We start from the raw sequence: 27,084 nt of genomic DNA on the forward strand, positions 1-27,084 counted from the left end.
TCCTACAAACTTATAAAAAAATGACAACCCAACAGTAGACTGGGCAACGGGTATATTCTGGTTATATCCAGACAAAACTATAATTCAGAAAGATACATGTACCTCTATGTTCATAACAACACTATTCACAATAGCCAAGACATGGAAACAACCTGAATGTCCATCAACATATGAATGGATAAAGAAGGTGTGGTACATATATACAATGGAATACTACACAGCCATAAAAAAGAATGAAATAATGCCATTTGCAGCAACATGGATGTGTCTAGAGTCGCAACATACTAAGTGAAGTAAGTCAGAAAACGACAAATATCATAGCATATCACTTGTATGTCTAGAGTTGCAACATACTAAGTGAAGTAAGTCAGAAAACGACAAATATCATACGATATCACTTGTATGTGGAATCTAAAATATGACACAATGAACTTATTTATGAAAGAGAAACAGAATCAGGGGCACAGAGAACAGAGCCGTGGTTGCCAAGGGGGAGGGGGTTAGGAGAGGGATGGATTGGGAGGTTGGGGTTAGCAGATGTATGCTTTTATATACAGAATGGATAAACAAGGTCCTGCTGTATAGTACAGAGAACTATATTCAATATTCTATGATATGATATGTACCATGTCTTCTTTATCCATTCCTCTGTCAATGGGCATATATACAATGGAATATTACTCAACCATAAAAAAGAACGAAATAGTGCCATTTGCAGCAACACTGATGGACCTAGAGATTGTCATACTGAGTGAAGTAAGTCTGACAGAGAAAGACAAATATCATATGATATCAGTTATATGTGGAATCCAAAAAAGTATGAATGGACTTATTTACAAAACAGAAATAGAGTCACAGATTTAGAAAACAGACTTATGGCTACCAGGGGAGAAAGGAGGGTAGGGAGGGATAAATTGGGAGATTGGGATTGACATACACACATTACTATATATAAGATAGGTAACTAATAACGACCTACTGTATAGCACAGGGAACTCTAGTCAATACTCTGTAATGACCTATATGGAAAAAGAATCTAAAAAAAATAGTGGATATATGTATATGTATAACTGATTCACTTGCTGTACAGCAGAAACGAACACAACATTGTAAATCAATTATACTCCAATAAAAATTAAAAAAAATAAACATACTGGGAAAATTTAAAAAAGAAGATGCACTTAAAAGTTCATTGATGATGAAGGAATAAACAAAACGTGGTGTAGGCATACAATGCAGTATTATTCAGCCTTGAAAAGGGAGGAAATTCTGACACATGTTACAATGTGGATGAACCTTGAGGACATTATGCTTAGTGAAATAAACCAGCCACAAAAAGAGAAAAACAAAAAACAAACGAACAAAATATTCTATGATAAACCATAATGGAAAAGAATATAAAAAAGAATTTATATATGTATAACTGAATCACTTTGCTGTACAGCAGAAATTAGCACAATGTTGTAAATCAACTATACTTCAACAAAAAGTTTAATAAAAAAGGGTATATGCAGGTAATTCACATATAAACATAAAAAAAAATCAGTCCCACTGATAGTTGGAAAAGTGCAAAGCAAAACAGTAGAGAGATGTAATTTCTTGACTTTTAGGTTGAAAAATTTGCTAATATAGTATATGGGCCAGAGTGTGGAGAAGTAGAAGCTGTATTTTTGATGGTACAGTTTTAAGGGAGGATATTTTGCCAATACTGTGAAAATTTAAAAAGCACGTACCTTTTAACACAGCAGTTCCACTTTTCCTTGGCTATCTACTCTGGGAATTAATTCACTTGTATATACAAAGAGCAGTATTGAAGGGCTTTCACTGTAGCAATATTGGTAATAGGAAAACTTCAAAACAACTTAAATGCTCACCCAAAAGTGAACTATAGAGCACTATGAAGCAATAAAAATGTGGCTCAGCATATGGACTGATGTAGAAATAGATACAGTACTTAGAGATGAGACACATCATTAAGTTAAAAAGACAAGCTTATAATGCCATTTATAAAGTGTGAAAAGAAAGAAATCCCACAAAACAAACTTCTATTTCTGTATGTACTTATAGATGCATGTAGATGCAGAGAGAAAGTTAGAAAGGAGGATCAATACCAAACTAAAGACAGCGGGAGCCTAGCGGTGGTGGGGAAATGGAACCGTGGGTGTGGCTTAGTGACAGCTTTTACAGTGAGAATGTACTTGTGCATTTAATAGTATAATTTAATAAATCAAAATAGAAAAAGATGTAAATGCTGAGGCTTCAGCTCCAGAGATTCTTAATTGGATGGTTCTGGTGGGAATTGGTGTTTATTTTTGACGTCTTCCTGAATGATTCTGATACCATAGGTTTGAATATTGGCTATTGGAGACCATATAGTAAAGTCTTCAATTCAGCTTCTTATGTGTTTTCTATAATAGAACTCCTTGTTAAAAGCTGGCATAGTGCTTGTTTTGGAAACATATACACTAAAACTGATGTGATACAGTGAAGATTAGCATGGGCCCTGTGTGAGGATGACACACAAATTGTGAAACATTCCGTAATTGTGAATCATTCCCTATAGGTAAATTTTATGTCATGTGTATTTTACCACAATTTAAAAATATAACAGTTTCATTTAATTAAAACCATAGAGAAGGATTTCAGTTTACTGGGCCCTTTGTCACTAACTCAAATGTTGTCTGTCTCTGTTTATTTTATTTTAATTAAAAAAATTTTTTTTGTCTCTTTTTTTAACATCTTTATTGGAGTATAATTGCTTTACAATGGTGTGTTAATTTCTGCTTTATAACAAAGTGAATCAGTGATACATATACATATGTTCCCATAACTCTTCCCTCTTGCATCTCCCTCCCTCCCACCCTCCCTATCCCACCCCTCTAGGTGGTCACAAAGCACTGAGCTGATCTCCCTGTGCTATGTGGCTGCTTCCCACTAGCTATCTATTTTACGTGTCTCTGTTTAAATGAGCATTGGTTTTCCCATTTGTCTTCAGGCAAAGCTCTATCTTTTCTCACCTGTAGCATTTTTAGGTGTGAGGAGTCTGGGCCTGTCCATGATAACTCAGCACATTGCGTTTACCTGTCTCCTATGCTATGTTCAAGCACACCACTTCTGCACTGTCGCTCAGCTCCCATGAGTCGGAGCAGTGTCCAATCTGAAGAGAGTTCCTTCTGATCTCAGGGAAGCGTCCGTTTACCCTCCAGTTTCCTATTCCATATTCTGTCCTGTTGGGAGCCAGAAAACGGAAAGAAAGGGCTCAGGTCCATGACCGTGCCCAAGTGAAGAGAACCACAGGAAGAACGTTCTTGTGAATAGGAGGCAGCTCACAAGGTCGCTGCAGAAATATTGTTTTTTATTATGGGATGCTACTCTAGACCCTGTTACATAAATTATAGTATAAAATCCTCCAAATTCTGAATTCCACCACACATCTGATCGTAGGTGGTTTAGATAGGAGGGCATTCAGATTGTGGATCTGTACAAAAAAGCACATAGTTCCAGGCACATAATAAACACATGCAAATAAATTACTGTTATGTCACATTTAGCCTGGCCCAGTGTGGCTGTTTTACTCATAACCCAGAAACCTTTGTCATATTCTGCATATTTAAACTCAGGAGAAGCAAGCACATCACGCTGTGACCAACTGAGTGATGCCCCAACTCACCTTTAATGTAACAAGCCTCCCCTGTCTGCTTATCATCTCCTTTTTGGTTTTCCCATCTCTACCCTCAGTTAGCAAGACAGGGACTCAATGTCGTGCTTATCAGCCGGACACCGGAAAAACTACAAGCCATTGCTACGGAGATTGGTGAGTGACCCCAAGAAATAAGGGAGATGTTTGTGGAGCCCACCAGCCAATTCTGCTCCTGTCCTGCCCATAGAGACATCTGTCAGCATCCCTACGTCTGCTCTCTGGAGGCTGCGGTACCAGCCTCCTTAGGGGACCCCAGTTTACAAAGTTAAGTGCAGGATATAAGTGGCTTTAGTTCACTTCAGTTTAGTTCACCAGGGGTTCTTCAGGCTGCATGAAGCAGGGGCAGACTCACCCCATGAATAGGTCTACTCTCTTCTTTGGTCTAGCGTCTCCATATCTAGGATCAGACTCCCTCATCCAGAGGCCTCAGCTGTCTGATTGCTTCTGCTACTCCCACCAAAAGCAGGATCTCAGCTTCCCTGGTGGCACAGTGGTTGAGAGTCCGCCTGCCGATGCAGGGGACACGGGTTCGTGCCCCGGTCTGGGAAGATCCCACATGCCGTGGAGCTGCTGGGCCCGTGAGCCATGGCTGCTGAGCCTGTGCGTCTGGAGCCTGTGCTCCGCAATGGGAGAGACCACAACAGTGAGAGGCCCGCGTACCACACACACGCACACACAAAAAAGCAGCATCTGTGTTTGGGACTTCACTTCCCTATGTCTATGCTGTGCTCCTTGCAGTAGGGTGAGGGACAATGCTTACTGCTAGTTGTTAGATTAAAAAAAAAAGGTTTGATCCAGGGCTGCCACATATGGTTTTGAAAGTTGTACACTATACAACCCCAAGAGACAGCATTTATATTATAAAGCTTTATTATTATGATCCACTCTGACATGTTCTTAGTTAATAATGATCATCATATCCCTTTCTGGGCATTTGCACTTTAATAGTAATTACTAATTTAGTAATTGATAAATTCCTTAACTCAAAGGAATGAGTCTTCAACTATGAAGACTCATGAAGACCATAGCAGGCTGTCTGGGGGAGAGCCTTATTTCTCTGGAGAGAATTTGGGCTAAGAGAAGGCTGTGGGAGGTGTGGGGTTGAGCAGTCACAACGAGGAGGCTCAGTGCCCTTGAACCAGTGAATTCTGCTTTTGTTTTCTGTCTGGATATCAGAAATAACTTTGACCCAGGACTAGGACATTCTTCAGTGTTTCCCTTACAGTGCTAAAGTGTACTTTTTATCGTCCTTTTGAAAAATAAGTAGCGTCTTTGAACTGCCCCCAAACTTTGCCTTAAGATCACTTGCCCCAGAAATACTGGGTCTAATTCCAGAGCTAAGCAGGCAGCATCTGGTGAGATATGCCCGTTGTTTTTATATCTAAGAAAGAGCTCCTGCACAAGGCAAGATCACATAAAACAGTGGAAAGAGGATTGAACTTGGAGGGAGCAGAGTTTGGGTGCCCTTGGTCAAGCTAGTAAGCTTCTCTGAGCCTTAATTTTCTCCTCTGAAAAATGGAGAAAATACCTACTTTACAAGGTTGTTGAGAGGATTAAAAAATATATTGTGCGGGCTTCCCTGGTGGCACAGTGGTTGAGAGTCTGCCTGCTGATGCAGGGGACATGGGTTCGTGCCCTGGTCCGGGAAGATCCCACACGCTGTGGAGCGGCTGGGCCCGTGAGCCATGGCCGCTGAGCCTGCGCGTCCAGAGCCTGTGCTCCGCAACGGGAGAGGCCACAACAGTGAGAGGCCCGAGTACCGGAAAAAAAAAAAAAAAAAAAAAAAAAAAAATATATATATATATATATATATATATATATATATATATATATATATATAGTGCATGTAAATGTTTTATAAATGCTAAGACATTGGACAAATACAAAGGATTTCTGAGTGTATGTGACAAGGACCTGACACTCACTGAGCAGAGGCATTGCACTTTGCTCTTACAGCCCTTAGTCCAGGGGTCTGAAACCTGAACATGTACCACAGTCACCCCTAGCACATGTGAAAACAGATCACCAGGCCAACTCCCAGGGTTTCCCGGTTCAGTAGGTCTGGGGTGGATCCTGAGATTTTGTGTTTCTAACAAGTTCTCAGTGATGCTGATGCTGTGGTCTGTGGACCTTGCTTTGAGAATCACTGCATTAAATCTGTTATAATGTCTTTACTTGTCACTGTAGTGACTCTTAGAATCACACAGAAACCATTCACAAATCTTTTAACACATCCCAGCATTTATCCGAGGCTATTTCTTGTTTCTAATTAAGGTGACAGGCTTGTGCTCTTAAGTGTCTGTTCAGGTAGTATAGGAGCATTGGGAGAACATGGGCAAGAGGGGAATTTGGACTCCTGTTCATTAAAAAAATAATTGTTGTCTCTAATGCAGAGTGGACGATAGGAAGTAGTGTGAAGATTATACAAGCAGATTTTACCAAAGATGACATCTATGAGTATATTAAAGAAAAACTTAAAGACTTAGAAATTGGAATTTTAGGTAAGTAAATTATAAAATGCAAAGCTTGTTGTAATAAATCAGTGAAACAATTATCTTAGTGATAATTGATTATTCAAGAGTAGCTTAAGCTTAACCCATGACGATAAGCTGTAGCATTAAACCAAATATTAAAGTTCAGTTCTTCAAGAGGAATTACTGGATTAACAAATTTGTATATGACTTTGAAATGGAGCAAATGTACATATTTCAATCTTCCCAACCATATTTCCTAGTATTAAAATATTTTTCTTTCACTGAACTGTATTGACATTCGGCAGGAAGAGGGAAACTCTGGCCTAAAGGAATTAGTTTAGCAAACAAACATCGCTGCAATTGACCCATGAAATAGTGAGTCAGTGTGGTTGTCTGAGGACTGACTTTCTCTTTTGGGAAATGAGATACAATTTTTTTCTGAGATAATTTATAGACAGTCTGTTTTGTAACCACATCACAGTACAGTGTTTGTATTGTACATAGAAAGAAGATTTTGATTTCTAGAATAATTACATTTTTACTGATAAAAGTGTAAAACATGTTGCAGGAAAATTGGAAAGAACAGATGAGCATGTAAAAGAGCTATGCATTTCTTGAAATCCTGACAGCCTGAGATAGCATCTTGGTATATATCCTTCCAAATACACACACACATAGTTTCAAAATCAGGCTTAAATGTATGTACTGTTTTGCAACATTACAAAAAATCATACATCGCTAATGTTCTCCCAGGTTTTTAAAACTCTGAGCGGTCATACTTTTGAATGCGACCATTGCATCCCACCACCATGATTCATTTTATGTGCATTGTATTATAGGACCACAATTTCTTTCTCTCCAGTTTCCTCACTGTTACCAAATGATGTTGCAATGAACAACCTTGTATATAAATCTTTTGTACATGTTTCCTTGGAAAACTTCCCAAGAATTCCTGGGTTGAATATGACAGTTTTTAAGGCTTTCAATTGACATTTGCCATGGGCTCTTCTGACATCTTTTTGTTTTGCCTCTTTTGGTCAGTCAACAATGTCGGCATGCTCCCAAACCTTCTCCCGCGTCATTTCCTTAACACGCCGGATGACATCCAGGTAGGCCTATACTCTTCTGTGGATGTTTTCCTCTCACGTGGTCCTGAGCACCCTGGCTGGGTAATCACCAGGGCCGGGAGGGGGTAATGGGATTGTATTCTGTATTCCAGGTGGATGACTGGAGGTCTCCCTTTCTTTTCGCCTGAGTACTTGATACACAGTCAAGGGTACTGCTGTTCATGACTATCTCTAGGATAAGGACAACTTCCCTCTTCTCCACACACCAAAATTTACCTGTGCCAGTCTTTCGGGGATCTGCACTTTGCTTTCTAAGGGGGTAATTCGGCCTAACAAATTCATAACTTTGTATTCATGGCTTTCTTTGTCTTCCCAGGTAATAAGATTCATTCCACTTTCAGTGTGATAGAAGCCCCTCGCACAGAATCTGTGGTTGGGGTTGTTGTCAGTTCAGCCAGCTTGACTCGGACCCATGACTGCCCTTGCTGGCCATGAGCAAATTTACTACGCATTTAACAGTCTTCGAAGACACTATATTTCGATACTTCCTCAGGCCCTGACCTTTGAAGTAGTGGGTTATAACAATTCTGAACAGGCTAGCATGCTTCTATTCCCCGATCCCGCAAGTATTCCTAAGGTTCTGTGTAGGCCCCACGTCTACTGCGTGGACAAATAATGCCAGATTCCTTGGACCCTGCTGAACATCCTCACCGGCCACACGTCTAACTCCATGGTCCCGGTTTCTGGCACAAGTTGGTGTCTCTCCATTAAGCAGGTTCCGTTCTTGCTTCTCTTTATTTACATCTGCATTTGTACTTGTCTATGTGTCTGACCCTCTTTTCCTCTCTGTCTGTCTTGGGTGATTCTAGCAGTTTCTTTAACTGCCCTCTGTAGCCCGGAACCTGTATACCTTGTGTTATACAACCATTCACCTTTCTAATGTCTATGCTATTGTCTTCTAGATCACATATACTAACCTCCCTTCCTTCAGCTGGAAATTAACCATCTCCCTTTGAAAAACTGTTTCCGTATTCCTGCCGAAATTTTCAAGGAAACTTTTGTCTTTTTTTTTTTTTTTTTTGGCGGTACGCGGGCCTCTCACTGTTGTGGCCTCTCCCGTTGCGGAGCACAGGCTCCGGACAGCAGGCTCAGCGGCCATGGCTCACGGGCCCAGCCGCTCCGCGGCATGTGGGATCTTCCCGGACCGGGGCACGAACCCGTGTCCCCTGCATCGGCAAGCGGACTCTCAACCACTGCGCCACCAGGGAAGCCCGAAACTCTTAATTGACTTCTATTCAAGATCACATTCTTACAGAATCACAGTGTGGATGTCAGATGTTTCCCTGTTCTAGTGCATTCTGAATATCAACTAGGAGCCTAATTTGCAGGCTGAGGCAACCACTCAGACACACACTTTTGCCCGCTTCATGGTTGTTTAGCACTGAATACTTCTCAAGAGAATTTCTCAAATGATCTGGCTGATTCATGATTGTGGTTATTTATTACAGAGCCTCATCCACTGCAACATCACCTCGGTAGTGAAGGTATGTGGTCAATGTATGTGCTCAGTGCATTAAAATGTAGTTGCTGTTGGATTTGGCAACTCAGGAGAATTGGCCCCTTCCCTGTAGATGCAGAATTCTTTAAAATTGAACTGTACTTTAAAATTGAAATGAGAGACCACGTAGTAACCTTTTAATTGTCTTGTCTGTTTTCATCAAGAAAATACAGTGGATTCACTCTTCCTAGCATCTGAATCCTTTTTCTGCATTCAGTTTTGTCCTATGTCAGAACATATTAGGCCTGACAGTGATGAAACTTATTCAGGATTCCAAAGCAACTTAAAAAAAAATAGTATCTTCTTGTGATTTGAGTCTTTGTAAATAGAAGAAAGCTCACTTGGTGTGGAAAAAGGACAGAGGGTGTGGTTTGGATTTTATAGACTCTTGTTGTTCAAAAACTATTTGTTGAAGTGAAGTTCAAGTTCATATGTATTCTGATTCCAGATCAGTTACTGGACAGCATTGGGCCTGCTATTTAGCCCCTTTGAACTTCAGATTCTTCATCTGCTATTAAAAGAGTATTGAACTAATTGATGTGTCAGGTGCCATTCAGCACTCAGGTCCTTTTATTAGAATTAACTGCATACGCATTTATAGGCATGAGTACCACAAAGCTATCCTATGCTGTGTCTTTGTGTGAATAAGAAAAACGGAGACAAATTGTCTGTGCAGACAATTTGGGGAAAGGTGCTGCTTAAGAGTGGACATAGCCCCATGCTTGGTGAGTAGATGATGCTTTTGTGTGGACACAATATTTCCCTTCTCTCTGAATGATGAGAGCCCTCTAAATGGCTTGTGAGTGAACCCTGGGCTTTCAGCGCACACTCACCCCCACAGCTGGGCACCTTGCTCGGTACACAAAGTTCACAGCTGTGCCTGGCAGCCCTCATAATCACTCTGGATGGTCCAATGGAACTTCAGCAATGACTCAGGTATGACTGATTTCATGGAACTGGGACCCTTATTGGGGAGCAGCGGGGGGCTATCTCGTCTTCACAGCATGGACTGGCGGGGAGAACTGGTTTCCCAGAGGAAAATAGGTTCCTATCAACATAAAAAGAGGGGATGGATGCTGAACAGACCAAAAAAAAAATGTTTTTCATGTGGCTAGAGTTGAGCTGACAAAAATTATTTTCACCATTGGTTGTTTTTTTTGTTTTTTGTTTTTGTAAGTATACTGGTATTTTATAGTTTCCTGCTCAGTTTTTATTGGTACATACATTCTTTTTATGCTGAGCAATCAATGGCTTTTTAAAATCCCCAGCTGATGTAATTGAAGGTTTTATATGTTCCACTGTTGTCTGCAGCCTTACCACTAAAATCTTTCACATTAATGGATACGTTGATCTTTCGGTCTTGGTTCATTTGATCACAGGGTTTCCCAAATGTATTTGACAACCCTCTGACTCTTTTAGCAGAGAAATGCTTTGATTTTCAAAAAAATTATTTTATATCTTGGTAGACACTAACTTCCTTAAGTAACAAAGAAAACAAATTGAAGTTTAGCTTCTAAGTATGCAATGCCCAAATTGGCCACGCTGGTTGGAAGCATGACTAGTATCATTTCATTATTCCAAGGGAACCATCTGGAAACACTAGAGTTCTCTATCAAGCGCAGAGATGGGAGAATGAGTTTGAGGGCAAAGGGAACGTGGGATAAGAGACTAAATACTGGAACCTTTGAGACAGGGACCCACAAAGTCCAGTGTTGTATCTCCAGTTGGGATCATTCACCCAGTCAGGCTTTTGGGAGACTGAGAAATGCTGTTCAACAATGCTCCAACTATATCCTTAATGAAGTTGGGAGAAGCAAGGAAAGGGTGTTGACATGATCTACTCCTCATGCTTCTCTCACCTCCCTCAAAATCCAGGGTTTCAGAAGGCAGTCCAGTCTAGGAAGCCCTCACCACTCCCACCCCTGCCTCTTCTCCAGAGCAGTGAAAACATTATTTGGAGGCTCCCAGGGATGAGCTTAGGGGCCTCCCTAGGAAATGCAGGGCCCCAGACAGCATGAAAAATTAGGCAAACTTGTCTTCTGGTCCCCAGTGTCCTCTATTTCTCAGCCTCTCCCTGTCTGTTTGGATGCTCTCTGTCTCAAACCTGCTCCCAAGACAGGGCCTGATTCCACTCAATTGTACTTTCAAGAACATTTTAGTCCATGGGTTTGCCTCTTTCTTAATTCTTAAAATGGGTGCCTTAAAATTATGACATGAAAAGCTTTCTTAATGAAATATTTAAGCTCCAGAACTGGCAGGGAAGACTTCTTCCAGGGACAGTAGGTTGGGGTGGGGAAGGGATTTTTCAACGCTGTTGTAATTCCAACAGACCAGCAGACATGTGGTGTCTAGGGAGCTACTTCACAGGCCACCTGCAGGCCGCCAGTGAGGCTGCTGTTGAATTGAAGAGACGTCCTTCTCCGTCTCATACCTTGTATGTGAGACACTCATGGACACTTGTTAGGTTTCCTGACAGTCCCCTAATTCTAACTCCTGTGTGAGTTTTGTAATGGCCAAACTACTTTTGCCTCTCTCCCAGAATGAAGGGTATCTGTGGAGCCTCAGTGTTGGTCCCACAGACATAAGCCAATTTCCATAGTTTTTCACTCCCTTCATTTTCCAGGAAGACTTCAGTTTTATGAAGGAGAAACCAGAGGCCTCTGAACCGTTTGCCATTTTTCTAAGTTGCCTTTTATGGGTTCCAGCCAGACTCTAGTGTTGTCAGAATTACCTCCAATGAGTGTCAGCAGATTTTCAAGGCCATCTGAGAAGATGAACCTGTTTCTCCAGTTTCCTCCAGCACCTACTTCCTAAGTCCCCACGGCACATTGCTACATAGTTCCTTTGTCAGGGCTTAACTTTGCCCTTCTCTTATAGATGACGCAGCTGATTCTGAAACACATGGAATCAAGGTAAGGTCTTTCCTTGGAAAAGCCATGGTCTGCCTGGCCTGGCACGGCACTCAGCTGACTTAAGGACCAGGGGGATAGGGTTCATCCGCTGCTGCTTTAACAAATGATAAAACTATGATGAAAGGACATGGAGATTATGGTTGGACCAGGCCAGCTTTGCAAGCAGATAAGCATATTTGCAGGTCAAATGTAGCATATACTGGAGGGAGGAAGAGAACAGCAGTTTCAGCAGACATTGTGTTAAAAAAATTAACTCACAGTGAGTATAAAAGAAACTTCAGAAGTTGGCCTGAGACCAAGACCATCTCTTTGTTATTATGCATTTCAGCTCTTGTCAGAATGAATACTCCGGTTTTGGGGTAAAAACCACCACCCCATCAGTGTCTCTATTTATTCCATGTTTTAAATCACCCTATTACAATGCCCATTTGGGAGCTGGTTTTTCTCAGGTGGTATTCACTAAAAGCAAATGGTCAATAGTTTTATCTTACCTAGAGAAAGAAGGGGCTTGGCCTTGTATTCCAATTTGCAGTTTCTTGATTTTTCTGGTTTGAATCCATCTAGTTGGGAAGGATTAAGGATATTGAATTTCAAAAGGGTAAGTAAGAACCCCAGAGACCTGTGTAGGAGTGCCTGTGTGAGCAGATGATGGACTGTCAAATTCCACCCAAGGCAGGATTCTGCGTATGACATCTGTCCCGTTGTGGGTCATCTTTATGAGTCAGAAGGGACCTTGAGCTCACGTGGTCACATTTGAGAGAGAAGGATCACTTCCCCCTTGAGTCTTGTCTGAGCTGAGTTGGTTCTCTGCATTTCGGTGGTGGAGCTTTGCTGTAGCAGAGCCCCTGTGTCCAGTAACAAGCTCTTGAAGTCAACTGACTGCCGAGTGACGTCATGGTGTGGTGTAGCTCATGACTGAGGTGAAGTTCCACTCACGGTTCTTGGAGGCAGAACACTTAGCACACGTGGAAACCTAGAGAGGATGGAAGTTTCCCAGCGTTCGCATGAGCCCCTTTATTTTCTTCCTTCTCAAGGTGTAATCAGGCAGCAAACAACTGAAACTTTGTTTCTTGCCCTTTAGGCGGAAAGGTCTCATCTTGAACATATCTTCCGGGGCGGCCCTCTTTCCCTGGCCTCTGTACTCTACGTATTCGGCTTCCAAGGTGAGTGACAGATGTAGTCCAAGCCTCCTTCTCCTTCTTCCTTTTGTTTTTCCCATTTAGCATTTTCCTTTGGATCATCTGGCAAGGCGATGGACTGATTTGCCTAGAGATACTCTTCTAGGTACAGGGAGGAGCGAGTCAGCCAGTATCTGGGTGCAAATTAGAAAAAGATGCTGCCCCTGGGCTGATGAAGACTCGCAGCAGCACAGCTGGGCAAGCGCAGCCCCCATGGAATTCCGGCTCCCACTCACTTCCTTGCCTGGGAGCCCTGCGCTCCTCTGGCCAGCAAGTAACATTGTAGTTTCCCTCCATCCCAGAGGCCTCATTAGGTGTCCTCTTGCCCTAGCCATAAATCTTTGGAACTGTGGGTGCTCTAGACAAGGCAGAGCTTCCCCCGGGTAGGGTATCTATATGCAGCGGCCCTAGGTATGTACTTATTACAAAACTTATGTTCCTTCTCATTGCGGGAGCTCTTCCCAGACCAAGAAATGAAGTTCTAACTCCCATCAAGATGAACTGCTGCATTTTAAGGTGAAGAAGATAAGCTCCCTGTGGTGTCCTTTGAAATCTGAGTGAATTGGCTCTGACAGAGAATCAAGTCCTTAGGTGTTTCTCCTTCTTGCTCCAGGCTTTTGTGTGCACATTTTCCAAGGCACTGCAAGCAGAATATAAAGAGAAAGGAATCATTATCCAGGTGAGGTCAACAGTTCTGAGTCCTTGGGAATGGGAACTCTGGATCCCCATGGAGCCTGTGCCACTGCTTCCTGCAGGACAGGCTGTGCATGTGTGACCAGGAGAAGGGGTCTGGATGACACCATGTGAATTCCTGTGACCATAGAGGTGGCAGTGGAGCCACCGTGGTTCTGCCTGCTGCTGCCCTCACCGTGCCCTGGGTGCTGGAGAAGGAAATGGGGTGGGATGAGTGAGTGCTCAGAAACACTTTCTACCCAATGCTGCGTCAGGACAGAAATAGGTTCTTGTCTAAGCATCCTCTACTCTCCGACCTAGATAGAGGAGACAGGCTCATGTGGGAGGAACTGTGGAGAAGGAACAAAAGAAAACTGGGCACTTGGTTAATGTTGGAAGAGGGGAGAGGGTGCTTCGCTTGGGGGCTGTTCATCTGTGATGGAACATAGAGATCTCCACACCCTGGTTCTTGAGCACTTGAGGAAGAGGTGCTCTGCTCTGCATCTCCCCTACAATGACAGAGTGGTCATGGAGTTGACCTTGTCCTGACTGTAAACAAAGCTGGGTTGTCACTGCTGTCTGTAGGCTGAGCAATATGACATGCTTCCTTCAGCAACACAATTAAGTGGTTTCTGGAACCTGGAATAAACAGTTTACAGAAGTTTTTGGTTAACTGGGAAGAAGTTCGATGACATACTATTAGGAATGAAAAAGGCACACTCAGTTATATTTTTAAAATTACTGGTGCACATACTGATTTTCAATTAAAATACCCAGGTGAGAGTATCTCAGTATAAATTAACCAGCTATAGGATGAAGCTTATTCAACAGGCAGATATGAGTTAATACTAGAAGCTTTGTAAATAACATCATCTTCCCAGTTGTAGTGAGTGGTTGTAACAGACTTGTCACTAGACTACAGTCCCATTCTCTGCCCTGCTGAACTAAAGTCTCACCTAAAAGAGATTCTTCCCTTCTATCCATTCTCCAACTTCCAGCTGAGGACGGATTCCTTTTGCAAGAGCTCTACCTTATAGATGCTAAGTTTTCTGCAGTAAAAAGTAATGCCTAAAATCTCATTGGCTTAAAACCACAAAGATTTATTTCTCATTCATGCTACACATTCACTGTGAACTGTCAGAGGGGATTAGCTCACTGTAGTGATGCAGGGACCTGGGCTGATGGGGCAGCCGCCATCTTGGATATTGTCAGTTGATATGTCAAAGAAAAAGTGGTAGGAGTTCAAGAGACTTGCTTTGATAATTAAGGGCTCTGATAACTACTGAGCCTGCACTTTAGAGCCTGCGAGCCACAACTACTGAAGCCTGCATGCTGCAACTACTGAAGCCCACGCACCTAGAGCCCGTGCTCCACAACAAAGAGAAGCCACCGCAATGAGAAGCCCGTGCACTGCAGTGAAGAGTAGCCCCCGTTCGCTGCAACTAGAGGAAGCCTGTGCACAGCAACAAAGACCTAACGGAGCCCCCCAAAAAAGGCCGCATGTCACTTTTGCTCATACTCATTGGTCAGATCTGGTCACATGGTCCCACCCAACCATAGGGACCCAGGAAGTGCAATTCTGTCATGTGTCTGGAAGAAAGAAGAACTAAAAATATTTGGTGAACAGCACTAAATATAAGTGTTGAGTGTCAGGTCTTAGCATCATCTCGATCTTGATAATTGTGGGCCAGAGATGCTGTAGCTGCTAAGTTAGTGGGTTCTGTGGGGCAGAAGATGTGGGAGGAGGTGAGGAAAGGGGAGGGAGCCCCTTGCCTCATGCAGAAGCCTCAGAGCTGCTCCAAGTCCTGGAAGAGACGCTGTGACATTCTGAAAACCAGCTAGTCTCTCCAAACACGCATGTAATTGGTGCTCAATAAATATTTGTAAAATTCCTGAGGAAGTATGTACTGTACTCTTGGGTTTGATTTTCAAATCCCAGTGCTTCCATCAACTGAGTGTTTTGGACAGCCTGCTTAAACTCTGTGAGTTTGTTTCCCCATCTGTAAAAAGGGGTTTATAATAGCTGCTTCTCTGGGTTACTGTGAAGATCTAATGAATAGATAAGTATACAAATTTAACCAAATATTTATTGAGCCCTTGTTTTATGCATAAAGGTGTTTTGTCAACCAAAACTCACTGTAAGAATGGAATCACTTTTTATTATTTCCCTATCTGAAAACTGGGTTTGAAAACACAAGCTTCTTATATTTTTCTAAGAATACACTTTGAGCTCTTTGGAAGAAAAGTGTTATGCAAATTAATAACTGCATTCATTTCCATGAGAACCAATTGAATTGAATTGACTGACATACATTGGATTAAATTATGAAACAATGTAATTTCAAGTATGATGAGGAAAAAAATGTGATGTGACAAAAATTTCAAAGGTGACGTGAAGAAAAAGAAAACAAGCATGGATTTTTTTTTTTTTCCCTAAAGATGCCAAGGTCTCTGTGTCTGGGAATAAAGTAAGAAACCCCATTATGAAACCTCATGCCAGGCCACAAGGTGGTGAGACCACCAGTGGAAACATGGTATTGGGTTTTCAGGGTACAGTGTGCTGTTGTTTATTTGTCTTACCATGACAGGAAAGATTATGAGGTATGTGCCACTCCTGGCTCCTAACCGAAGTGTGAAAGTGGGAATCTAAAATACTTGAAAGTGCTCCAATTTGGTTATACGTGTTAGAAATAAATTTCTGTGATAGGGTTGCCAGATAAAACACAGGACATCCAGTTAAATTTGAATTTCAGATAACAAATAATCTTTTGAGAATAAGTGTGTCCCATGCAATACTTGGGATATAATTAAACTGAAATATTTTCCCATTGTTTGTCTTCAAATATAACTGGGTGTCCTGCATTTTCACTTTCTAAGTTGGGGAAACGTGCTGTAAGACAGAGCTCCTCATTCACCCTGTGTGCATTTGAACCACTTGGTGTTGTGTGGCTAAGGCCTCATCTTGAGTTAGTTGCCACGTTAAGCCAGAAACTGACCTTTCTGATTCCCAGCTCTGTGCTCGTTCTATACCTTTAACTGTTCTATTATCATATAGTATCCTGAGACTTTTTAGGGGGAGAACAGAGTTGGAACATGAAGGGATGGTAAAATGGGTATTAGTTTCTCAGGGCTGGGCAGATTGCTCCTGTGTTACGGTCTTTATTTCCCATTGTAGGTGCTCACCCCGTATGCTGTTTCAACCCCGATGACAAAGTATCTAAATACAAACATGATAACCAAGACTGCTGAAGAGTTTGTTAAAGAATCACTGAATTATGTCACGATTGGAGACGAAACCTGTGGCTGCCTCGCCCATGAAATCTTGGTAATTGATAACTTCTCCTTTCTTGAAGCAAGGGAGGACAGACAAGCAGGGGGCCCTAGCAGGGCTTAGCCAGCTCTTCCTTGCTGTTGGAGCTTTCAGCCGTTCTCTGTCACGCAAGGATAGTGATGCCAGAGGTGTGCTGCTGAGGGTAATCCAGCCTGGGAAAAGGTGTATCTAGCAAGGGGAAGGAGAAGCTGAAGCGCTGGGTGCCCAGCCTATAGATAACTCTGAAGTTGGCAAATCTCACCCTTGGCCGCCTCACCTCTGCCCTCAGAAAGTAAGGCGGCTCCCAGAGCTTTGTGAAGGTCCGGCCAAAACACAGGGTGCTTCCCTGTAGGGGCTGTCGATGTCCTTGGCCCACTGTGCCGGTAAATGTTTAACTATCCAGGAAAAAACCAAAAATAAAACAAAACACCTTGATTTGTAGCATTTGCTGATTTGCATGACTGATGTTAAGTTACCAGTGTGTTGTCACCGCACATGAATTCAGGAGGGGAGCTCACAATTGGCTCTCGTGAGAAAGTACAAGCTGGTTCCTGTACACCACGGACTTCATCAAACATGGAAATAAAGTCTGAAGTATGTGGCACGAGGAGTTCTTATCATCCCTGGGCTGCTTTTAGGAAAAAACACAAACATGAAACAAAGGTAGACTTGAGTTTCACACTAAAACTGAAAACAAAGAAACAGTGTCAGGGTAGTTCTGTTTCCATCATCACCGAAGAATTTTAGACAGATCTTTACTTTCCCTTCACATGTCAACTTTCTCCTCTGCCTCATATGTTTTTCTACCATGGGAATTAGGCCTCTTTCTTTCTTTCTTTCTCTCTCTGATGCTAGAGAGATTCGTGGGTCAGTGCACTAAATCCTCCCAAAGCATTCAGCTGTCTCCTGGGACTCCGTACCGAGACTCCGGCAAGAGATACGGAATTGTCTTAGCTGATTACTTGCTGCTTTTACTGTAGAATGTCAACCATGTGCAGGATCACCATTTGAACACAGTGCAAAGTGGACAAGCAGAAAGAATATAAGATCTTTACTTTGCGTATTGCTGATCTGGTTTTTCTTCAGACCGCTACTTGCTGCATGGCACGAAAACAAATTAGTGGAATGTCTAATGAGTCTAAACTTAGTTTGATCTGATAATCTAAACTGTCCATTTAGGAAATAGGCTGTCCATTATTTAGAGAAAAATGTTCGGTCTTGCCTGAGTGTCCCTTCTTCTGGCCTCTCTCACTAAAATGACACTGGGGAAAGAGTCCCTATGAATTCCTGCTGGTCCTTAAGTGTGTGTGGCTGGTGTCCCTAATCTATCTGATGGTTGCTCACCTTGCTGGTTTATGTCTGTGGGGGGTGTGGGGATAACTCCTTCTGTCCTTTTGGCTAGGCCAATGCATTCCCCAGCTACTGATGGCTGAACATGCCTGAATCTCTGCTACCTCCCTCATCCAGCCAGAGGCCAGCTGTCCATCTGCAGCTTTGGTTCACAGAGGCCCTCTGGCTCTCTACTCTGCATCAGCACCAATTTGAACCTGAGGGATGCTGGAAAAGCAAGTCTCAGCACTTACCTCGCCACGCTGAGATAATATTCTGTGGCTGCACTCCAGAAGAGTGGAGGCAATAAACCCTCCTTTGCTACCATTCCTTATTTATCACACTTTCCTATCCTTCACCCCAGGCCCCCAGCCCTCCAGCATAAGCTCAGAGGACACACATATCAGAGGACACACATCTGGCCACGTCTTCCTCTTTCTCTCTTCTACCTCCCACCATCTCCAGGGCAGAAAAAGTACAGGCTTTTTGTATGCTTTCCCAGGGTCACATCCTGTTCATCTCAGAGGGATTTAGGTAGTTCCAGTGGATAAGACATCCTCCTCTCCTCTTAGCGGAACTCTATACTTTTAGTTCTCCAGGATATTGATGTTTTAAATGGAATCCATTAGCATTTAGAAAATGTTTTCTGGAGACAATAGCATGGCTTGCAAGACAATTGTCTTGCTACATACATACTGTAATCCAATTCTAGATGTCAAAAGTTGAATTTTTTTTTTTTTTTTTTTTTACTTTTCTCTTTGATTTCTTATGTAACAAATTCTAATCTCTACTGGTAAACAGATGCCAAAAACAGTAGGAAAAAGTCTTTGTGCCTGGTGAAGCAAAAGAGAAAACAAAGGAAAACACATCAATCATTAAAACCATTAAAACCAATTTTGAATTTGCCAGGGTTTAGAAAGATCATTGAATCTAAAGTTATGGATAATCAAGTGGAATCAACCAGTAAACAAGCAAGTCTTCCATTTCAAAGAGGTGAGGCAAAGACAGGATGCTCTCTACCCTCAAGGAGTTTTTGGGCAGCAGTTGAGGGGGGACTGGAGCCTCTACCTAAGAATCCGTGTGGAACTTGGGGCTTCATAGTTACCTCATTTAATTCTCCTAAACATCTTGTGAGACAGGACATTTGGCTCCCCTTTTACACTGAGGAAACCAAAGCTCAGAGCTGGATCAGATCAGATGAAGCTCAGATGGATCAGATGGCCCAAGACCACCTGGCTGGTAAAAGTGATGCAAGGGTTTAAGTCCATTTTTGCCTGATGCCAAACCTTTTCTGTTTCCTTCTACATGGTGTCTCCAGGTTGGAAGAAGGTAGATAAAGATGGGGATGGGAGAGGGGGCCTTTTAGAACATTTTCTGGGGACCTGGGATTTCAGTTTATTTTATTTATGGCTGACTTCAGTAAGCCAAACCATTTGGTTCAACACAAAGCTAATGGAAGGGCTTGATTTTGCTGCGAAATAAAAAAAGCTCTGTCTGGGAGAAAAATGAAGTTCTTGAAGAAGATGTTGCATTGATTCATAGACTTGGACAGTGGAAGAAGAGCTCTACTCTGGTTCCCAGGAACCACCTTTAGTCTCCTGCTTTGGGATACCTCAGAGGACTGCAAAAATCTGAAGGTTCAAGCTGCCTACAAGGCTCAAGTTTTCCTCTAGTTGAACTTCTGTTGTTTTGTAGGTAAATTGAGGAATGTTGGATTAACCGGATCACACTGTGGACAAAATGATTACTTCTGGGGGCCTGGACACAGAGTAATTTGAGGGCAAGAATCTTCCAAGGCCTGTGCCTCTTGCCTGAAAAGCAGTAGGCATTTGTGCCTCAACTTGAGGCTTCCCCCCCTTTTCAAAGCAAATACTCCATGATAATAATTTACACCTTGCTATGACTCATTTCCATTCATTAACTCTTTAAAAGAATTTTTTTCTTCCAGTTTTATTGAGATATAATTGGCATACAGCATTCTATAAGTTTAAGGTGTACATCAAAATGATTTGACTTACATGAAATGATTACCAAAGTAAGTTCAGTGAACATGCATCATCTCATATGGATACAAAATTAAGGAAATAAAAAAATTTTTTTCATTTGATAAGACCTCGTAGGATTTACTCTCTTAACAACTTTCATATATAACATACAACAGTGTTAACTATATTTATCTTAACAACTACTTAAAAGATTTGGGACTTAACTTCAGTCATCAGATATACATTTTTAAAGATGATGAATATAAATTGAGATGTTTTCTTGCAACTTCCTTGCTCTTCTTTTCTCCCAGACACTTACGTTTTTGTCTATTAAAGGCAAGCATTCTGAGCCTGATCCCATCATGGGCCTTCTACAGCAGTGTGTTTCAGAAGATGCTCCTGACTCGCTACATGGACTACCTCAAGCAGAATGCCAACATCACATAGTCCTGGTGGGCTGATGTGCCACCCAGCATTGCTTTCTTCACCAAGTTCTGCACTGGCTACAGAGGACCCAGGAACAGACCAGTACCTGTCACCTCCCTGAAGCTGGAGGGCCCATGTCACAGATCCAGTACTTAAAATTCAACTTTGTTTTGCAATTTTACTCAAGTCTGGAGATCTTTGGGAGAGCTGTGATGTAAAAACATGTGTTGTGCAATGGGGTTTTAATAGTTAGAGAAGGTGAGGGTGTCTATAGGTAAAACTGGAAAATTTTCTGTATGGGATTATAATGTGGTGAGAAGAAAGCCTCTGATTCTTTGAATATTGGGAACAATTATACCTAGTAATCTACTTTTATAGCTATATTAAAGAATGTCTGAAATCACTAAACTTTATCAAGACTGCTGTAGTCCTCGGGCACTCACTGGTTCTCAAACTGGCTTCCTCAGAGACCCAGGAAACTGTCTAGGAGAAGGGGTGGGGGCAACAGCTACATCAGGAGAGTTTCTGGGGACCCCTCATTTCAGCTAATGCAGCACCAGATTTTTCTATTTCAATTTTATTTGGGGTTCTATGGAAGACTGTGTCTATAAAAATAAAAACAGAAAATATGTTGCTAAAAGTAGTTTAAAAAAACATTGCTCTAATACAGGAGTTGGTATCTGTAGAAATGAGTTTTTACAGGCCTCCAGCCCTTGGCTTGCTGGACTGAGGGCTTTAATTGTTAATGCATATGAGGTGGTGTGTTAGGGAACTACTATCCTTCAACTCTTGAGGGAGTTGGGGGAGGATCATGCCAGCTGGTGACCCTGCGTTGTCTGACATTGGTCAAGAGTGCTTCCCCAAGACATCGTCATGTTCTAGGCACTGCCAATGCTTGGTGGCACTTATCTTTTCTGAGAAGGTCATCTGCATTTATGGTGTGAGCAAAGATTATGCGCTGCTGCTCTAGTTTTAAAAGGATTCTGGGATATTTGGTTGGAATTTATGGTACATTTTTATGTTCTGGAGGAAAGCAGAGGATAGAACATTTAAAACCTTGGTAAGCTTAGAAAGTGGACTATAAGGTCCTAGCTCTTATTAGACCTTCTCTGAGAAAAAAACTGGGAAAATTTGTCCATTTTAAAGTATAGATATCTACTTATATTTTCTCAGTTATGGGTAACAATAACAACTATAATACAGGACGCCTTTATGTGCTGATTATTAACCTGGTGTCTTTCAGTCCTAAGCTCCACCTTTTATGCTCTGATCTATGGTGATGGTCTGGGGAAGCTTCAAACTCGAGTCCTAAGACACTCACACCAGCTGGCTTTGGGTTGGCTTCTGCCTAGGGGAGGCAAATTTGGGAGAGTAAAAGGAGGTAGAAGGGGCTAGGGAAATTTCTTCGTGTTTGTACTTCTGTTGCCATCACTCTGCAGAGAGAACAGCTTTAGCCAGACTCAGCACCAATCACGAGGCAGCCTGTAAGGATCTGAGCACCAGCCCCACAAAGCCCTCTTTAGGTATCTGAGCATTACCATGCAGGGGTCCCCCTCTAAGCATCCAGTTCCCAGAAGCACCACCTCCTCCTTTTTGTTCCACCAGCCCTGCAGTTACTGATATCTGGGTTACTTAGTATCCTCTTTTTTGCTCTTTCAGCCTTTCAACTTTGGTGTTACCAGTTCCCTCTCTTAAATTCCCTCTGTCTGAAATACTCAGTGTGCTTCTGTTTTGTTTTTGTTTTTTGTGACTGGACGTAACTGAGCCTGGACCTGACATAGTCTGTCACATTGATTATTTTGCTCGATCTCTGAAGCAGCCTGGATGGGTGGAATTTCCATTTTACGATGAAGAATCAAAAACTCCTTATCAGTCAGTATCCCAAGAGGAAACGAAAGGCATGTTTGAGCAATCTGAGGGATTACTTGCAAATGTGTGGGAAGGGTGTAGGTAAGTCATCAGAGCTAGTGATAGAGGGGCGCTTTTCTACCCCAAGGCCTGAAGGGGCTGGGAAAGGACCAAATACTAGGAGAGAGAGAGAGAGAGAGAGAGAGAGAGAAAGGGAACTGTGTAAGAAGCACTGCCTCAGAGGAACTGCAACCTTTGGCTGAGAGATGCTGCCAGGCGGTGGCCACTCTATAGAGAGGCAGAGGGAAATTGCGATACTGTGGTTTAGAATGAGAAATATATATTTCTCATGAAATGAAATATATATTTCATTTTCATTCCCATTCTTTGGAATTTCCTAAGTGATAAGAGCAACAAATGTGTCAATTGTTATTCATAATGAGGTGACCTTTCAACTGCACTTGAGTTTAAGTTAATGAGGTGGCTTTTAGAAAGCCCCTAAAGTTGGTTGCCAGGGGAACCAATCATGTGATTAGAGTTTGGAACTTTTAGCCCCACTCTTCAACCTTTGGGGAGGAAAGAAGGGTGGAGATTGAGTTCAATCACCAATGGCCAATGATTTAATCAATCATACCTATCATGAAGCCTCCATAAAATATGAACTATAACTATGGGATTTAGAGAACTTCCGGGTTAGTGAACATGTGGAGGTGCTGGGAAGGTGTTGTGCCCACGGAGGGCATGGAAGCTCTACACCCCTTCCCACATACTTTAACCTATGCAGCTCTTTCCTCTGGCTGTTCCTGAGTTGTATTCCTTTATACATAAACTGGAAATCTAGGAAGTAAACAGGTTTCCTCAGTTCTGTGACCAATTCTAGCAAATGATCAAACCTGAGGAGGGGTTGTGGGAACTTCTTATTTACAGCCAGTTGGTCAGAAGCCCAGATAACAGCCTGGACTTGCAATTGACATATGAAGTGGGTGCAGTCTTGAGAGACTGAGCCCTTAACCTATGGGATCTGATGCTATCTTCAGGGAGATAGTGTCAGAATTGAGTTGAATTGTAGGACATCCAGTGGGTGTCCAAGAATTGCGTGCTGTGGGAAAATCTCCCTGCACAGTTGGTGATCAGAATTACTTGAGAGTAGAGAGAGGGTTGAGTGGAAAAACAGGGTTGTTTTACCTTTACTGGAATGATACCCAAACTTCATTCTCCTGCTGTCTTCTGGGCCTCCGGCTGGTGCCTCCCATTGGTCACATCCAACTGGAAGCTCACTGATGTAAATCATAAGGTTAATCTCCTGAGATACCAAGTTTGGGGTGGGGAGGGCGAAGGGTAGAGGCTGGATCTGGAGAAAAGGGATGCAACATAAGCCCCACATATTAGGTGATTTGTCCAAGTTGTACCATTAATAGTTGGTAGCACCTGGATTGGGACATTGGGCTTCTTTCTTACTCCACTTCACTCTGTGTTTCAAAAGGGTTAAAACTTTAAGCCCAAAGAGTAAGTATCTCATTGTGGAATTTACGATATCAGCAAAGTGAAGGGTATTTTACAGACATTAAAGGCTAATCTACTTAAACGTGAGACAATCGTGCTTGCTTGCTGTACCAGTTATTATTGCTGTGTAATAAGTGATGCCCAACTTAGTAGCATAAAATGACAACAATTTTCTCGTGCTTACAGATTCTGTGCGTCAGAAAGGGCACAGTGGGAAGGTTTGTTTTGCTCCATGATATCTGGGGGCTCAGCTGGGAAGGCTCAATGACTGGAAATGATTCAGCTTCCGGAGCTAGAATCATCTGAAGGGTTGCTTAGTTACGTGTCTGGCAATGGATGGGAGTTGCTGCCTGGGACCCCAGATGGGGCTGCAGGATGGAAACCTACGCATGGCTTCTCTAAATGCAGCTTGGTTTTCCTCACAGCATGGTGGCTGGGTTCCAAGAATGAGCATCCCAAAGAAAACTAGGAGGAAGCCATACTGTTTATATGACTTAACCTTGGAAGTCACATGGCATCATTTGAAAGCCCTCCCAGATTCAATGGGAGGGAACACAAACACCACCTCTTGATGGGAGAAGTATCACATGTAATAGGAAATATTGTTGTGACCATCTCTGGAAAATACAACGAGCCGCACTAATTAATTCTTGTTTGTCCTGGCCTATATCAATTATGGAGAGTTACTTGGCATTTCAACTATCGATGGAGCAACTTATAAAAGTGTAGATACTGTGTTTCAAAACCTTTACTTCAATCCCTGGTAAATTTGCCTTTGGGGAAGAACTTCTACAACCAGCAGCTTAGGTGAGAAAAGGAATGCAGTTCAGCTAATAAAACCTGGGGCAGATGTTAGAGATAAATTTTTAGTTGTGTGATATAGGGGTTTTTCCAATGTATTAATTCTGGGTAGATTTGAATGACTGATGATCTAACAACCTTTCTGAGGGTCTTTAAGAGAGCATTTCCTCATAGGAAAAGCCCTAAGATGTTGCACTGGATGAAATAAGGGTAGAAAAATTCTGTATTTTAAGATCTTTATTCCCATCACCACTAGCACTAGATAATAACTAACATTTCTTGAGTACTAATAATGTGTCAGGGACTATGTAAATCCTTCTTATATAATAACTTAGGAAGTAGGTAGGAAATCATATTATTATTGCCTTCATTTTACAGATGAGGAAACTGAGGCACAGAAAAGTTGAGTAACTCATACCGATTCACCTGACCAGTGAGTGACAGAGCTGGGATATGAACATGCGTCCTCTTCCAGCATCTGTAGGCTAAAGCACTATAGTATAGCCCTAACTGTCTGGATAAGGTTCTTTAATGTAATGGAGTAATGGCAAGGGGTGAACACTATTGCCCCCAACTTTGTATTTTTCACTTTCACATGTCCTGGAGAGAGGGGAGGAATTGGGCTTTGCAACCAGGCCCACGTGTCTCGATTTCAACACTGACCATTTTCCAAATTCACTATCATCTGGGAATCATTTGGGAACAGCGAGGCTTGCCAGACTTCACAGAACTTTTGTTTCCGCTAAAGAGTACTGAGCTCTTGTTTCTTGCCCGATTCTCTTCTTTTTGTTTGGAGGTCTTGGGAGACTGAGGAACGGCATCAGCAGCTGGTCATTCTTCCAGCCTTCCATCTGTATTACCTCCCTGGATGCCAAAGGCAGAAGAATCCCTCTGACAACACTTGGAGCAGGAAAATGAGGTGATTATGGGCTGCTGCTCCGAAAAAGTTGGGAGCTGTTGCTGGGGCAGTTCCCTGAGGCATCATCCATTTCTTGTTCTTGTGGGATGGGAACCAGAACGCCCCACTTCAAAAAGACTTTTTTAGCCAGAGCTTGCCAGAGAAAGCTGAAGACGGTCATCCCAAGGTCAGCATGATTTTAATCATGTTTGTCTGCTTCCGATGCCAAAAAAGATGACTATTCTCATTGTGGTTTATCCACCGTGCTTAGGGTGCAGTCTGTTTTAACTTGTGACTGCCCTCTAATGGTCTAGGACAGAGATTGTTGTTGTTTTTTTTTTTTTTTTTATATAATCCTATAGGAGTTTTAGAACAGAATTCAATTTGGGGAAAGAAATCTCTCAAGTTATTTTTAGTTCTTTTTTTTTTAAACTAAGGTATACTTGACATATAACATAATATTAGTTTCAAGTGTACAACATAATTCGATACATGTATATAAAATGATCAGCACCATACGTTTACTTAACATCCATCATCACACATGTTTACAAAAACTTTTTCTTGTGATGAGAACTTTTAAGATCTACTCTCTTAACCCCTTTCAAATATACAACACAGTATTGTTACCTTTAGTCACCATGCTGCACACTATATCACCAGGACTTGCTTATTTCATAACCTTTTGACCACTCTCACCCCCTCACCCTACACCATGCCTCTGCTAACCATCAATCTGCTCTCTGTATCTATGAATTTGGGTTTTTAAAAAAGATTCCACATATACAGGAGATCATACTGTATTTGTCTTTTCTGTCTGACTTGTTTGTCTTTCAAGTAAGTTTTGCAAATAAACTTTCTTTCTCAATCCTTAAAAAATAATTTTCCTGATTATAAAATTCATGTAGTATAGGAAATATAGAAACTATAGAAGAAAGAGAAGAAAATAAAAACCACCATTTATCCCACCACCCAATATTAGCCATTCTTCATTGATTATGGATTTTCTTTTATAAATTTTCTCTGTGTGTGTGTCTAAGTGCAGATTTTATATTCTGCCTCTCCCCTTAAGATTATAGCATGAGATTTCTTTGTGTTAATCAGTATTCAGAAAATGATTTACAATGGTTACTTAAATGACTCAACATCGTTTATTTTACCATCTTTTTTTTTGCTTTGCATTTAGGTATTTTCTTATTTTTAAAATCTTAAAAATAACTTACACCAATATGCATCCCCTTTTTTTTTTTTTTTCCAGTTATGTAGGCTTCTCACTGCTGTGGCCTCTCCTGTTGCAGCATGTGGGATCTTCCTGGACCGGGGCACGAACCCGTGTCCCCTGCATTGGCAGGTGGACTCTCAACCACTGCGCCACCAGGGAAGCCCCACCAGTATACATCCTTTATATGCATCTTTTTTACAG

General features: G+C 42.0%; 1 protein-coding gene and 1 non-coding gene across 2 annotated transcripts in view; both read left to right on the top strand.

The window, feature by feature from the left end:
* Positions 1–20,791, top strand: part of HSD17B3 (hydroxysteroid 17-beta dehydrogenase 3) — a 37,639-nt gene extending 16,848 nt beyond the window's left edge. The window contains exons 3-11 of the mRNA XM_065878836.1: positions 3,739–3,814; positions 6,094–6,201; positions 7,216–7,283; positions 8,750–8,785; positions 11,677–11,711; positions 12,793–12,874; positions 13,503–13,568; positions 16,737–16,886; positions 20,522–20,791. Coding sequence (XP_065734908.1) covers positions 3,739–3,814; positions 6,094–6,201; positions 7,216–7,283; positions 8,750–8,785; positions 11,677–11,711; positions 12,793–12,874; positions 13,503–13,568; positions 16,737–16,886; positions 20,522–20,632 — 732 coding nt within the window. The 3' untranslated portion in view covers positions 20,633–20,791. The remainder of the gene's footprint in view (positions 1–3,738; positions 3,815–6,093; positions 6,202–7,215; positions 7,284–8,749; positions 8,786–11,676; positions 11,712–12,792; positions 12,875–13,502; positions 13,569–16,736; positions 16,887–20,521) is intronic.
* On the top strand, positions 2,446–2,547 carry LOC136125277 (U6 spliceosomal RNA). The gene has a single exon (XR_010656039.1). It is a non-coding gene; the product is annotated as a U6 spliceosomal RNA (small nuclear RNA).
* Positions 20,792–27,084: the final 6,293 nt, after the last annotated feature.

Source organism: Phocoena phocoena, chromosome 6 (genome assembly GCF_963924675.1).
Source record: "Phocoena phocoena chromosome 6, mPhoPho1.1, whole genome shotgun sequence".
NCBI lineage: Eukaryota > Metazoa > Chordata > Mammalia > Artiodactyla > Phocoenidae > Phocoena > Phocoena phocoena.